This window comes from Pleurodeles waltl, chromosome 3_1, assembly GCF_031143425.1.
Source record: "Pleurodeles waltl isolate 20211129_DDA chromosome 3_1, aPleWal1.hap1.20221129, whole genome shotgun sequence".
Classification (NCBI taxonomy): Eukaryota; Metazoa; Chordata; class Amphibia; order Caudata; family Salamandridae; genus Pleurodeles; species Pleurodeles waltl.
The window spans coordinates 238827865-238842050 of NC_090440.1; the positions used below are offsets into that span (position 1 = coordinate 238827865).

Here is a 14186-nt window from a genome sequence, read left to right on the forward strand (position 1 = left end):
ATTATGTACAACATTACCCACAAATGAGGTCCACCTCAAAGAACTCTTGATGCAGGTCGATACCAAGGAATTCAACAGTCACAGCAGAAAGATGGTGGATTCAGGTGGCTATCAAAAATGGTGTTGTCCTCTGAATGATGTCCAACAGGATTCTACACTTTGGCTGGCTCTGTCCACTACCCGCCCCAAAAATATGTGGGTATGTTGAGATGTATTGTTAGCCCTGTCCTGACGATACCCAAGTTTATATCAAGTCTTCTGACAAAGGCCTGGACTCATGCTCTTACAACATTGTATCAAAGCAGTAGATTATTGGGTGAAATACAAAGTATTACAACTCAAAGATGTTAGGAAGGAAGCCATCTTGTTTTGAACTAACAGAAGATCTCCATTTCAATCCATCTCTCTTTACTGTCTCTCAGACTTAGAGATTCCAACTTTTTTGTTCTCTTTGATGCCAAGAGTCTCTTCTCCTTCAGTCTTGTGCAGAACAGAACAGCTGCTTCTTTCAGCTTTGCTGTCCGGAAAAAATATTAATTTTGTTACCTTACATCATCGAGCCATTATTATTGGAGCTGCTGAATCCAACTTAGGCAATGCTCATGTACTCCATATTGGCCTCCATAAAATCACTATTCACAGGTAGCAGGTGAGTTAGTCATCTGATTGGTCAATTCTGTAGAGATGTGACACAGGAAAGAGAAGTGTGTAGCAGGAGGATGGGAAACTAAAATAGCTGATTAGCTTCTTGGTGACATGTCTTTTGGAAAATATTGATTTAAAAGTCCCTGAAGAATTAAATGAAAACCTAATTTAGGCTCAAGTGTAAGAGCAGCACATTCTAATGTGATGGATTATGTTCATAATAAAGTCTCCACACTCAGCATATTTATACCACTTGCAATTACCTGTATGTTTTACAAAGCATTAGCTTTTAACACTGCATTTCCACTCCACCACTAGATTTTCCTTATTACATTTTCTGACAAAGCAGCCCAAATCCGAACCTATTTCACAAATTGCCTTTTTTCCAGTGCTTAATTAGTAAATAAAAAGGTGCCAGTGTTCAAAGCCCTCTTCTTAAACACGCGGCTGCTGCAATTAAATGTGTGAACATGGAATACTGAGGCGGCGTAATCCTGAAGCCATCTCAGCCTCTTCAATCCATATAAAGCCACTCCCTGCCCCCTCAGCTCAATCTTGCAACTTTCTACTTTCTCCCTTTGTGACGCTTTTTCGTTTTTCCCTTCATCCATCTGTCCCGTATGTGTCTTTTGCTCGCAGCAAATGCTTGAGGCACAAGAATAAGCCCTGGCCCTCAAAAATAAGTGCCGGTGCTCAGCACCGGACACATCAAGCACAAATTAAGCATTGCTTTTTTGTCTTTTATTCAACAGATTAAATACCTCCACTGATAAACCACTGCGGCCAGGCATCTTCACTACTTTTGTCTGCTGATACTTGGATATGTTTTTTAAGACATTTTTGATGGTGGGCGATTAGCTAATGCTCCAGTTTGAATGACTAGCAGGGATGGACATTTGGGTCTAGAGTCCATCATGTTTCTTCCAGACACCTGAAATGACGACAAAGGCAAGGGATACTGTTTGTACAGAGATTAAGAACACAGCAGGAAAGCTGTGGGCAACCTTAGTTGTATAGCTTAAGATCAACAAAATGGATCAAATCATATTAAAGGACATCCTGTCAAAAGGTCAACCCATTCCCTCAGAAATGTAATTGGGGAAAAGGACAACAGAGCAGTTGACATGAGCATACCAGGTAATTCTCTTATATGATGGATAATGGCAATCATGCTCACCAGACCGATTCAAGTGATCTACCAGCATGCCTTCCGAGGGAAGGCTCACCTTAGAAGATAGGCAGGTGATAAGCACAATTAACACTGAAGGAGATTAAGCAAACAGGTCATGTGATAACAGCAGGAAAAGTGTCAAGGTAGAGGGATGCTAAGCCACCTACTGACATTGCCCTAAAGACAATAACTACAGTGTCCCATGAATGGAAAAACATGTAAAAGTGAAGATTCCAAAAAGGAAAGTTGAACTCAAAGAAAGGAGATTTTCAATCTTGTCCGAGAAACAAAAAACAAGAACAGAAACGGAAGCAGTAACATAAAAATATAGTGTAGAAGAAAGAATATGTCCTGAAACAATACACAGTACGAAATCAATGAGAAACTGGGCTGTTGCATGGACAAATAGCCAATAAGGATACAATGGAGTGCTTTAATGGTAGACTGGAGGAGGGGTTAGTGCCATGAACAGCTGTCACATCTGATCTTGAAGACCGAAATGTAGCGCAAGAAATTTGGGTCTCAAACTCAGCTGAGCTTTATGTTAGGTCACTGTCTAGTCAGAGATGGGTTCACACAGAAAGACGAGAGGAGGGACAAGGCATGGAAAATAATGAAGGAGAAATATATTGAATTTAACCTAATGGAATAGTAAAATTCCACAGAGTTGTTCTTTGATGATCACTGTTGTCGATTGTGAAAGTGAACTTCTCTCGTAGGGGATTTCCATGTATAGTCATAAGCGTTGAATATTCCCCGCCCGCCTGCAGGGACCCCGGAGCACTTTTTCCAATATAACTTCTTAAGTGTCCATGTTCGCCTTACTTCAGAAAGGCCTGCCAAGTCACTTAAGAATGTTCCCATGCAGCCTATAGGAAGGGCTACAGTGTTCAAACTTCTTCATTCAGATTGACCTTGAAGTAAAAGCATTAATGCTTGACAAATGAATGTAATTTTTTAGAAAAATTCCTTCCCAAACCTCTTTGATATCAGAAAAAAAAAAACTATGAAGGAGTGCAGAGCAGTGTAGCCCATAGGCTGCCATTAGTAATGAAGAAAAAGGATACTGTGTCTTTAAGAACAGCCAGTCCTCCAGTATCCCATCATGCTTAGAGAGAGGCAGTTACCTCAGTTCTTTTTTCCGGCACCTGCAGACAGGACCCTGGAGCATTGAGCTCAACCTTTTTAGTTTTTTTCCTTCAAAAATATAGAGAAACTTTGAGAAAAAAGACTTCATTCGACGTCTTTTATCTTTCTCTACTGGATTTTGACATTTTCTGGCAAGAATTTAAGGCTTTTTTACTCAAAAAATGCCTTCCTTGTTTGACAAATGCCCAAAATGTGGCAGAAAAAAGGCCAAAACAGATCATCCTCATGAGGTCTGTATCATTTGTCTGCCTTCCTCACTTATTCCTGCCTCCTGCAACATCTGCAAGACAATCTCCAGGCGCACTTTACGTGACAGAGAGAAGATTCGCCTTCAAGGGAGAGCAGAGAGAAGACGCCAAGGAACCAGTGGGACTTCTGAGCAAGGGGAAGGTCAGTCTTCCACCAGGGCTCATACCTCGGCCTCCAGTGGTCGTGGAAGGTCTGAGAGGCGTTCTTCAGGGCGAAAACGCCATCGGTCCCGGTCGAGAAGATCGCCGTCGAGAGGAGGTACGGCGCCGACATGCTCGCCGTCGAAGTCCGGCTCGACGTCGTATAGGAGTCGCTGTTCGACGTCAAGGCACCGCACGACGTCGAAGACCCCAAGACGCACGACGTTGAGAAGCAGAGTCAATGTCGAGAGGTAAACGTAGACGTCATGGGTTGACACCCCACACAGCGTCGACATCGAGACGGAGAGGGAGGTCGAGAAGTCCATCGACGTCGAGAAGACCATCGACGTCGAGGAGACACAAGAGACAGAGAATTTATTCGCCATAAGAGCGATCTACTTCAGTAGTGCTGCTTCCCTCGTCACCTTCTTCTTGTGCTTCTCCGCATGTTCTCCTCCTCCAGATCTACCGGCAACATCACCTCAACCAACTAGTCAGGAGTTACCACAACCGGCACCGCTCCCAGTGCCTCAAGTACCGGCTAATGTCCCAACTAGACCGCGCTCTACATCGCGCCACCGTTCACGTCATGGCCATGACTCATCCCGCTCAAGGTCGCACCGCAGATCTAGGCATAGATCAAGTTCAAGGGAGCATGAGAGGGAGTCTTGGTCTTCCACCAGAGACTACTCCCCCACCTTATCGGACTCTCCTCCACCTCGGTCCTCGATGGTGGATGACATTAACACCTTCCATAAAGTGCTGGTCCGAGGTGCATCAAAACTGAATATCCCGATGGTTGCCCATGCACCATCTACTTCGGTCATCTTTGAAACTCTATAACAGCGTACAGCGTACAGCGTACAGCTGCCAGACCATTACTACCCCTAGTGCCTGGCCTCTTAGAGCCCGCTATGGAGGTTTTCCTAACACCGGCTATGACAAGACCTGCACCATCTAGACTGCAGAAAAAGTATCCGGTGTTTTTGCGTTCTGACCCGCCACCGGACTCAGTAGTTATTTTGGTGGCTCGCAAAGCTCACGCAACCTCTCCGTCTTCCACCTCTCCCCCGGATAAGGAGAGTAAAAGGTTGGATTCAACAGGCCGTAAAGTCTGCCGTTCGGCTACGTCATCTTTGAAGACTGCAAGCGCCACAGCACTTTTGGGCAGGTACGATAGATCTTTGTGGGATTCCATATTGCAGTTCGCAGAGCATCTCCCGAGAGATCACAGAGAGGACTTCCTAGAAATAGCCAAAGAAGGCGCTATGGTCTCCAATTAGATCATAAGCGTGGCGGCGGACGCATCTTTACTGTCAGCACATTCTTACTGCCATGGTGTGACGCTGAGAAGACATTCGTGACTGCGGCTCATGTCATTGAAACCGGATGTGCAGCAAAGAAAAATTAATCTGCCATTTTCAGGATCAACCTTATTCGGATCACACGCAGATGATGAAATGGCAAGGATGAAAGCTGAGGTGGACACATTAAAAGCAGTACGACTGGACAAACCTAAAGAGCAACGTAGGTCCTTCAGTCCTTTCCATCGCCGCTACACCACGCAGAGGGTTCAAACCCCTCAATGGGTCCCTACGAGGCCTCAACAGCAGTACCAGTGAGCCTACCAGCCTCAGCGTAAGGCACAGAGGGGACGATCGTCTCATCAGTCCACTCAGAGTACCCGACAACCTACCACCTCAAAACCCTGAGAATTTCCTCCCCCCAACTTCGTTAACCACTCCGGTGGGGGGAAGCGTCACCAATTGCCTGGTAGAGTGGCAAAGAATTACAACAGACGCTTGGGTCTTAAACATTGTACAGAATGGATATTGTCTCAGGTTTTCCACACAACCTCCGGTTATTCCGCCAAAACCCTCAACTGCACACCTCGACCTCCTAAAGGCGGAAGTTTCCATCCTCCTCGAAAAGAGAGCAGTAGAATTGGTTCCCCTCAGCCAACGGGGGAAGGGTATTTACTCCAAATACTTTCTCATCCCAAAGAAGGACAAGAACGAATTCAGGCCCATTCTAGACCTCAAAATTGCCAACGAATGGATCCGAAAGGAAAAGTTCAGGATGCTATCCTTACACCAGATATATCCTCAGATTCAGCAAGGAGACTGGCTTTGCTCAGTGGATCTACACAATGCGTATTTCCATATCCCCATTGTGAAGAAACATCGGAAATTCCTGAGGTTTGTGGTGGGTCAAGATCACTTCCAATACACGGTCCTACCATTCGGTCTCAGGTCTGCACCCAGAACCTTTTCCAAGTGGTGGCAGCTCATCTCAGGAATTTTCATATACCCGTATATGGACGACTGGTTAATCAAAGCATCCACTTATGCAGAAGCAAAACTGCATTTCCAGATGACCTGCAACCTCCTGTACCGACTAGGTCTTCATGTCAACTTTCACAAGTCGACGACAGTTCCTGTCCAGAAGTTACACTACTTAGGAGCTACCATAGACACACTGCAGGAAAAAGTGTGTCCTTTGGAGGAACAACGCTTATCCATTCTCCGGAAGTGTCGGGCTCTCCGATCAATGCGTCACCCAACAGTGCGAACAGTCTCCTCACTTCTCGGCTCCATGGCATCCTGCATTTTTCTGACACCCAACGCTCGCCTCCACATGCGACCGCTTCAGGAATACCTGGAGGACCAATGGAATCAATTGTCAGGGAACTGGGAGGATCGAATTCTACCTATCCACCCATGCAATCAGATCTCTAACTTGGTGGTGCTCTCCGGCCAATCTACTAAAGGGGATGCCATTTCGGGCACAGCCTCCAACGCAGACTATTGTGAGAGATGACTCTCTCCTTGGATGGGGAGCTCATATGGATCACCTGCAAATACAAGGTCGATGGTCTCACAAGGAATCATTGTACCACATCAATCTCCTAGAGCTACGGGCGGTACACTTAGCTCTCAAGGCATTTCTACCCTCAATCACCACCGACAACTTGCTGGTACAGACAGACAATACCACCACTATGTTCTATTTGAACAAGCAAGGGGGCACAAGGTCCAGAGTCCCAGACAATATGGCACTGGCTCCTAGCCAGGAAATTGAGCATAGTGGCAACCCACCTTCCAGGAGTTCAGAACATGCAAGCGGATGCCCTCAGCAGAGTTCTAGAAGAGAACCACGAGTGGGTGCTCAGCGAAGACGTCACTTGAGACATTTTCCATTTGTGGGGCACACCTCCTATCGACGTCTTCACCACAGAAGAAAACAGGAAAACTTCACCGCAAGATTTTACCACCCAGAATTGCTGGGGAATGCTCTGTGAATAGACTGGTCCAACAAATTTCTGTACGCCTTTCCACCAATTCCGCTGATCCCAGCAGGCCTCCTCAAACTCTCGATGACATCAGCCACAATGATCCTCATTGACCCAGAGTGGCCGAGACAGTGGTGGTTCCCGGATCTCCTTCACCGATCACTCCAGCCACATCTCAGGCTACCCTGCAGACCGGACCTCCTGACGAAGTTCGGCGGACAAATGAGGCATCCCAATCTCTCCTCATTGAATTTGGCAGCATGGCTCCTGAGCTAGTCCAGTATGGTCATCTAAACCTTCCACAGGATTGTATGGACATCTTAAAAGAGGCGAAGCGGCCATCTACTCGTTCAGCATACTCCTTCAAATGGAAAAGATTCTGCATCTGGTGTTCCTCTAAGGGGATAGATCCTACATCTTGCAAGGAAGGTGTCATTCTCCCTTACTTGTTACAATTGGCACAATCTGGCCTGCAACTTTCTTCAATAAAAGTTCATTTGGCAGCCTTAACTGCTTATAGGAAGACTCCTTCGCAAACCTCTTTCTTCAGAATTCCAGTGATCAAAGATTTTCTAGAGGGGTTAAAGAAGGTCTTTCCTCCAGTTAGGCGCCCTTCTCTGCCATGGGAACTTAATGTGCTCCTTTCACATCTAATGCAACACCCATTCAAACCCATACACAAGGCATCCCTCCCACACCTCACTTGCAAAACGGCCTTTCTCGTGGCAATCACTTCAACACGAAGGGTCAGCGAAATCCAGGCCCTCTGTGCCCACGAGCCCTACACAATATTTCATTCATCTAAAGTAGTCCTACGAACACATCCTAAATTTCTACCCAAGGTTATATCCGACTTCCACATTAACCAGTCGATTTCCCTACCTACTTTCTTTCCAAACCCTTCCACTCCAGCAGAGAGGGCTCTCCATTCTCTAGATGTTAAGAGAGTATTGAAATTTTATCTAGATAAGACCAATCCCCTAAGGAGAACTTCACAACTGTTTGTTAATTATGGTACTGTCCGTACTGGCTTAGCCACCTCCAAGCAATCAATAGCGAGATGGATAGTCTCCTGTATTTTATTTTGCTATCAACTAGCTAAGAAAACCCTACAGGGTAAAACTAAAGCACATTCCACCAGATGCAAATCGACTACCACTGCTCTATTACGGAATGTTCCATTATCAGAAATTTGTAAAGCTGTGACTTGGAGATCGGTTCACACCTTTACTAAATACTATTGCCTAGACTCTGATGCTAGGGCAGATGCTCAAGTAGGACAGGCTTCTCTTAGGAACCTCTTTGCTTGAGAGAAAATTCTCTGATTATTCTATCTGCTCCTCCGCAGGTTATGGGATGGGCTTGCTATTCGATTCAACGCTTATGACTATACATGGAAATCCCCTACGAGAGAAGGTATAGTTTCTTACTTGTAACTCTAGTTCTCTCATAGGGGTATTTCCATGATTGTCATAAGCAACCCTCCCACCTCCCCGGGGAAGCAGATAGAGAGCTTTATTAGATTAATATTTATTATCAGCCAACAACTACCTGCAAAAAGAACTGAGGGAACTGCCTCTCTCTAAGCATGATGGGATACTGGAGGACTGGCTGTTCTTAAAGGCACAGTATCCTTTTTCTTCATTACTAATGGCAGCCTATGGGCTACACTGCTCTGCACTCCTTCATAGGGGCTTTTTCTGATATCAAAGAGGTTTGTGAACAAATTTTTCTAAAAAATTGCATTCATTTGTCAAGCAATTTAATGCTTTTACTTCAAGGTCAATCTGAATGAAGAAGTTTGAACACTGTAGCCCTTCCTATAGGCTGCATGGGAACATTCTTAAGTGACTTGGCAGGCCTTTCTGAAGTAAGGCGAACATGGACACTTAAGAAGTTATACTGGAAAAAGTGCTCCGGGGTCCCCGCAGGCGGGCGGGAAATATTCAACGCTTATGACTATCATGGAAATACCCCTACGAGAGAACTGGAGTTACAGGTAAGAAACTATACCTTATTTAGGATTACGAATATCAGGATAATAAAGGTACAATTTCAAGTGTTATGTGTATAAGTCTCATTTTAATACACTAGTCCCCTAAACATCCCAGTAACCATTGACATTTAATTCCTACACTGGAAGGAAAGTGCTGATTAGGCACACAATTCCACATAAAATATTGTTAATTCAAGACAAAAATATAATTTCAAGCACAAAAAAGAAATGTCTATCAATGCTTGTTCATGCTGTCTTTTGGTACTATTTGGCTGGTGGACAGCGGGGTGCTTGAATTTTTGGCCGTGTCTGCATACCCAGTTTCTAGAAGTAGTCAATATTATTTGGCACCACAGGAGTTTGAATTAGCTGAAAATGGGTAAATTCACTCAATGTTGTTCTGAAAAGGGGGACACAAATTATATCTTCCCCAAAGCTCCAGAGATAGCACAGTATGACAACTCTATCCTAATCTACCAAATTCTGCAAAATTATACTGTCAATTTTATCTACTAGCTTATGCACTGTCCTCGCTCTTTTCCTCTTCACGGTCACTGTTGCTTGCCTATCTTCTGTAAAATTAGTTTCAATTTACTTTAGACAAATTTAAAATCTACCTACATTCTTGCTCGTTCCCATCTTTTCCTCACCCCCACAAGCTCCACACATCTATGCTCTGATTCTCAGCTTCTTCTTTCTCATTCCTCTCCTGGCGCCTCTTTTTCGGTCTGCTCCTTTCATCGTCTAGATCCAATGATTATAATGCACTCATCCCCAACATTCAGTCTTTGTTGGAAACTGACATCTTTTTCTTCTTTCCCATTCATCTTGACTCACTGTGGCTCGACACACAGTAATAAGGCCTCGCTGTCTATCCTGCTGGTGTCTATGTTTTTCTAGTCTGTATGTATGTGTCAATGAAAAATGCATTGAAACGAAATCAATAGCCAAGATACATTTTTTGTATAAAGATGGATCTTGCTGTTGTCACAAAAGGCACCAAGAGTACTCTAAGTTTGTTTGGACTGCAGGTTTTCACATTTCCTTATGAGGAATCTATGTGCAGACCTGACATTCATGCTCTATCAGCTCGAACCATACCTCCCAAAATCTCATTGTCTTTTCTCCAATATCTACACTCTCCATTGTCAACTCCCCTTAAAAGAAAGGAGAGCATCAAACCTACCTTCAAGGTGTCTGAGAACTCTGTTCCATCCAGATCATCACGGATCTCAAGTTCCTTGTCCAATTCTATGTCCCATTCAGAAGCACTCATGCTGGAAGTAGCACGATCACTCCACTGAGTGAGGAGAGAATAGAGAAGACTGGATTATTTTTGAATAGATACAAACCTGTTAGTATAACTTTACAAAAATAACAGCTTCAAGATTCCTGGATCAGAAAAGCAGTTTGTGGATAGCTCCAGATTGCTGCACTAGCGCCCAAATCATCTTTATTTATAGTGCACTATGGCACCCACTCAAGGCTGAATTACTAGATGTGGTATTGTAATGATCATATCAATTGACCTTGTTTCCAATACAATAAAGTGAATAGAAGAGACATACATCTAAAACATTTCTGGATGCTTATAGAAAGATATATAAAATGATTGGATACGTAATTTAGGATGTGTCATGTTATGCTGATTTGAAACGCACTATCCCCGTGAGGGTATCCTGGCACTGAGCAAGGGGTGAGTCTAGCAAAACCTAGGACTTCAGTTATGTTTCTTGTGGAATTCAAGAACTGAGGTGGAGGCTCTTATTTGTAGTGGCATTATTTGATTATATGTTGTTTGTAAAATTAGCAATACATATTGATAGGGGAAAAGTCCGTTCCTTAAGAGCAAGGAAACAAAATGGATTTATATGCATAAATCTGAAATTGGAGACAGGAAACAGTTCCCTGCAATTTTTGGTAGCAAGAATGCAGCTGAGCTCCTGACGCTTTATAAAACTGATCTGTTGACATACACATCTCAGCATTTCTTCCGCTGTTTCCCCTGGACTTATGTCCACCGCTAATAGAATTAAAGAGAGTGATAAACTCCACTGAAATGGCGGGAAATATGCCAACCTTAGGCTGCGAACATCTTGCCTATTCCATTTCTTACTTTCTGAGCTTATGAATCGAGAGAAGATGGCGGGGTGGTTACTGCAAGTAGATGCTTTGGCAGAGAAGATGTCAGTTTCTAAATAAACACACTCAAGAGTCGAGAATGTCAGCGTCCTGCTTGCTCTGAAAATTCGACACCTAATGAGCCAGAACACACTGACTTTTGAATGAGCCCAAATACGTCCACAGCTAGAACATCCCAACTTGACAATCAGCGATCTCTATACCTACTTCGGCACCTGTTTAGGTGACTTCTCGTCCATTTACATGAGAAATTGATGCATGCAAGGAACATCGACAGTTTAAATAACTACAACTGTTGCATCCGCCTCACAACTATCTCCCTGCTTGTCAACGAGTAGCATTTGTATCCCACCCTTGATTCTCTCTTTTTCCATTGTGCAGTGCTCTGTTGCATTACAGCTGGGCTCAGGCCACATACACACATATATGCTAAACCAAATTATTTTGAGAAAATCAAGAGCAAAGTCTCACAGTATTCATGCCTGAAACGAGGTCTATCCTAATTTAGGTTGAATGGTTGAAATTTCTGCCATACACTCAGGGCTGGTGCTATTGTAAGATAATACTAGGTAGCCGAATTTGAGCACTAGATTAAAACTAAAGGCCTTAACTATGGCCATATCTAAAATGGAAACTGTACCTTTTATTTTTCTTGTGGCTACATAAACAGAACATACATTAAAGAGAGTTTAAAAAGGTATTTACCACAATAATCCTAAGTACTTGCAAAACCAATAGGTCTGCCACTAGCAATCAGCCTTTTGGATTTGTCAATGCTTTTTTTGTTTTGCCATTGCTTTTGTAAAACGTGATGGTTTTGAAATCTGCAAGACATTCACCAATATAAAAAATAGACTAACAGCAAAAATATTGTGTAACCACACAAAGCACACATTTCCAAAGCTATCCCAAGCACAGCAGGAAACTACCTTTTTGTGCGGATGTGCTTCTTATGAATGAGCAGAATGCAGTCACTCAACAGTGAGGTCAGCCAATGACTAAACAACTAAAGCCAGACCTAAACAAGCATTAGTAAAGCCAACAGGCCTAGTTTATACAAGAGCTATTGGCTTTGGCAATGTGTTTTAGGTATGTTGTACACCAGTGTGGCTGTTGTTCCGCATGGCTATAAGTTAGTGGCGTGGGGTCGAGTGAAGTGGGATGGAGTGGGGTATATTGTCGTCGGATAGAGTGGGGGGGGATAGACTGGGGTAGAGTTGATTATGGAAGATTTGGGCAGACTAGGGTAGAGTGGGGTAGATTGTAGTAGAGTAGAATGGGGCAGACTGGAGTAGGGTGGAGTGGGGAGGGGTAGAGAGGGTAGATTGGAGTGGAGTAGATTGGAGTGGGGGACTATGGTAGGCTGGAGTGAGACAGATCGGATTGGAGTAGCGTGGATTAGAATGGAGAGGAGTGGGGTAGATTGGTGTGGAATGTTGTAGATTGGGGTATTTTGGAGTAGGGTAGATTGGGGTAGATTTGAGTGGATTGGGGTAGATTGGAGTGGAACAGACTGGGGTGGGGTGGACTGAAGTGGGGTAGATTGGGATAGATTGAAATGGAGTGGAGTAGCTTGGGGTAGCGGAGTGAGTGGATTGGGGTAGTGGAGTGGGGTTGCCTGGGGTAGAGTGGGATGAGGTAGACTGGAGTGGAGAGAGTAGATTCAAGTGGAAAATATTGGAGTGCAGCGAAGTGGAGCCGGGTATATTAGGGTGAAGTGGAGGAGGTAGATTTTAGTGGAGTGGAGTAGGCTGGACTGGGGTAGATTGGAGTGGGGGTAGAGTGGGTGGGGTAGATTGTGTTAGCCTGAAGTAGACTGGGGTGGGGTGAAGTAGACTGGAGTGGGGAAAGGTGTAGATAGAGTGGGGCAGAGTAAAGTGTAGTACATTGGAGTGGGGTAGAGTCGGTGGGGTAAAATTGGAGTGGGGTACACTGGGGTGGAGAGGGGTACATTGGGGTGGAGTGGATTGGAGTGGGTGGATTAGGGTAGATTGAGGTGGATTGGGTTAAATTGGAGCAGGGTGGGGTAAACTGGGGTAGATTAGATTAGAGTGGAGTGGGCATATTGGGGTAGAATGGAGTGGGGTAAATTGTAGTGCTGTGGAGTGGGGTAGATTGGGGTACTGTGATGTGGGTACTTTGGAATGGGGTGGATTGGGAGATTGGAGTGGGTAGGATTGTGGTAAATTGGAGTGTGACAGATTGGAGTGGAGTTGGATAGAGTGGAGTGGTGATTGAAGTGATGTCGATAGTGGTAGATTGGAGTGGTGTAGATTTGGGTAGATTGGAGTGGGGTAGATTGAGGTACAGTGTGGTAGTTTGGGGTGGAGTGGGGTAGACTGGAGTGGGTTAGCTTCAGGTAGACTGAGTGGAGTGGGGTAGATTGAGTGGAGTGGGTAGATTGGAGTGGAGTGGGGCAGGTTAGGGTGGAGTGGAGTGTGGTAGATTGCAGTAGATGAGAGTGGAGTGGGTAAATTGGAGTGGGGTAGATTGCAGTGGGATGAAGTAGATTGGAGAGGTGTAGATTGGAGTGGGGTGGGTAGATTGGAGCATAGTTGACTGAGGTAGATTGGGGTGTAATGGGTTAGATTGGAGTGGGCTAGACAAGAGGAGTGGGTAGACTGGAGTTGTGTAGATTGGAGTGGGATGGACTGGAAGGGGGTGGTGAATTGGGGGAGAGTGGGGTGGGGTAGAGTGGAGTAGACAGTGGATTACAGTGGGGTAAACTGAGGTAGACTGGAGTAGAGTAGACTGGAGTCGGGTAGATTGTGGTAGGCTGGAGTGGTGTAGAATGGGGTAGATTAGAGTGGATATTGGAGTGGGGTAGATTAGAGTGGAGTAGGGTAGATTGCAGTAGGGTAAACTGGGGTGGGGTGGATTTTAATGGGGGTGTAGGGACAGGGGTAATTTGGACTGGAGTGGGGTAGACTGGAGTGGAATGGGGACAATCACAGTGGAATAGAGTGGCCTGGGGTAGAATGGAGTGGGGTGGAGTGGAGTAGGGTAGATTAGAGTGGTGTGGAGTGGAGTAGGGTAGATTGGAGTGGAGTGGATAAAACTGGGGTGGACTGGGGTAGATTGAATTGTGGTGCATTGGGTAGATTGGAGTGGAGTGGGTTAGATTGGAGTGGAGAGGGTTAGACTGAAGTGGAGTTGGTGGCTTGGGTAGATTGGAGTGGGGTGGACTGCGGTAGATTGGAGTGGGGTGGACTGTGGTAGATTGGAGTGGGGTAGATTGAGTGGATTGGAGGGGCAGATTTGGGTAGACTGGAATGCAGAGGTGTAGATTCAATTAGAGTGGGGTAGACTGGAATAGACTGTAGTGAAGTGGAGTAGGGTATATTAGAGTGAAGTTGGGTGGATTCAGGTAGATGGGGTAGAATGGAATAGAGTACAGTGGGG

General features: G+C 44.9%; 1 protein-coding gene across 1 annotated transcript in view; it reads right to left on the bottom strand.

Moving 5' to 3' along the window:
• The window catches only part of LOC138283986 (myosin-13-like), a 346976-nt gene that overhangs the window by 201648 nt on the left and 131142 nt on the right, over positions 1–14186 (bottom strand). Inside the window, exon 11 of the mRNA XM_069222310.1 lies at positions 9829–9942. Within this exon, the coding sequence (XP_069078411.1) occupies positions 9829–9942 (114 nt within the window). The remainder of the gene's footprint in view (positions 1–9828; positions 9943–14186) is intronic.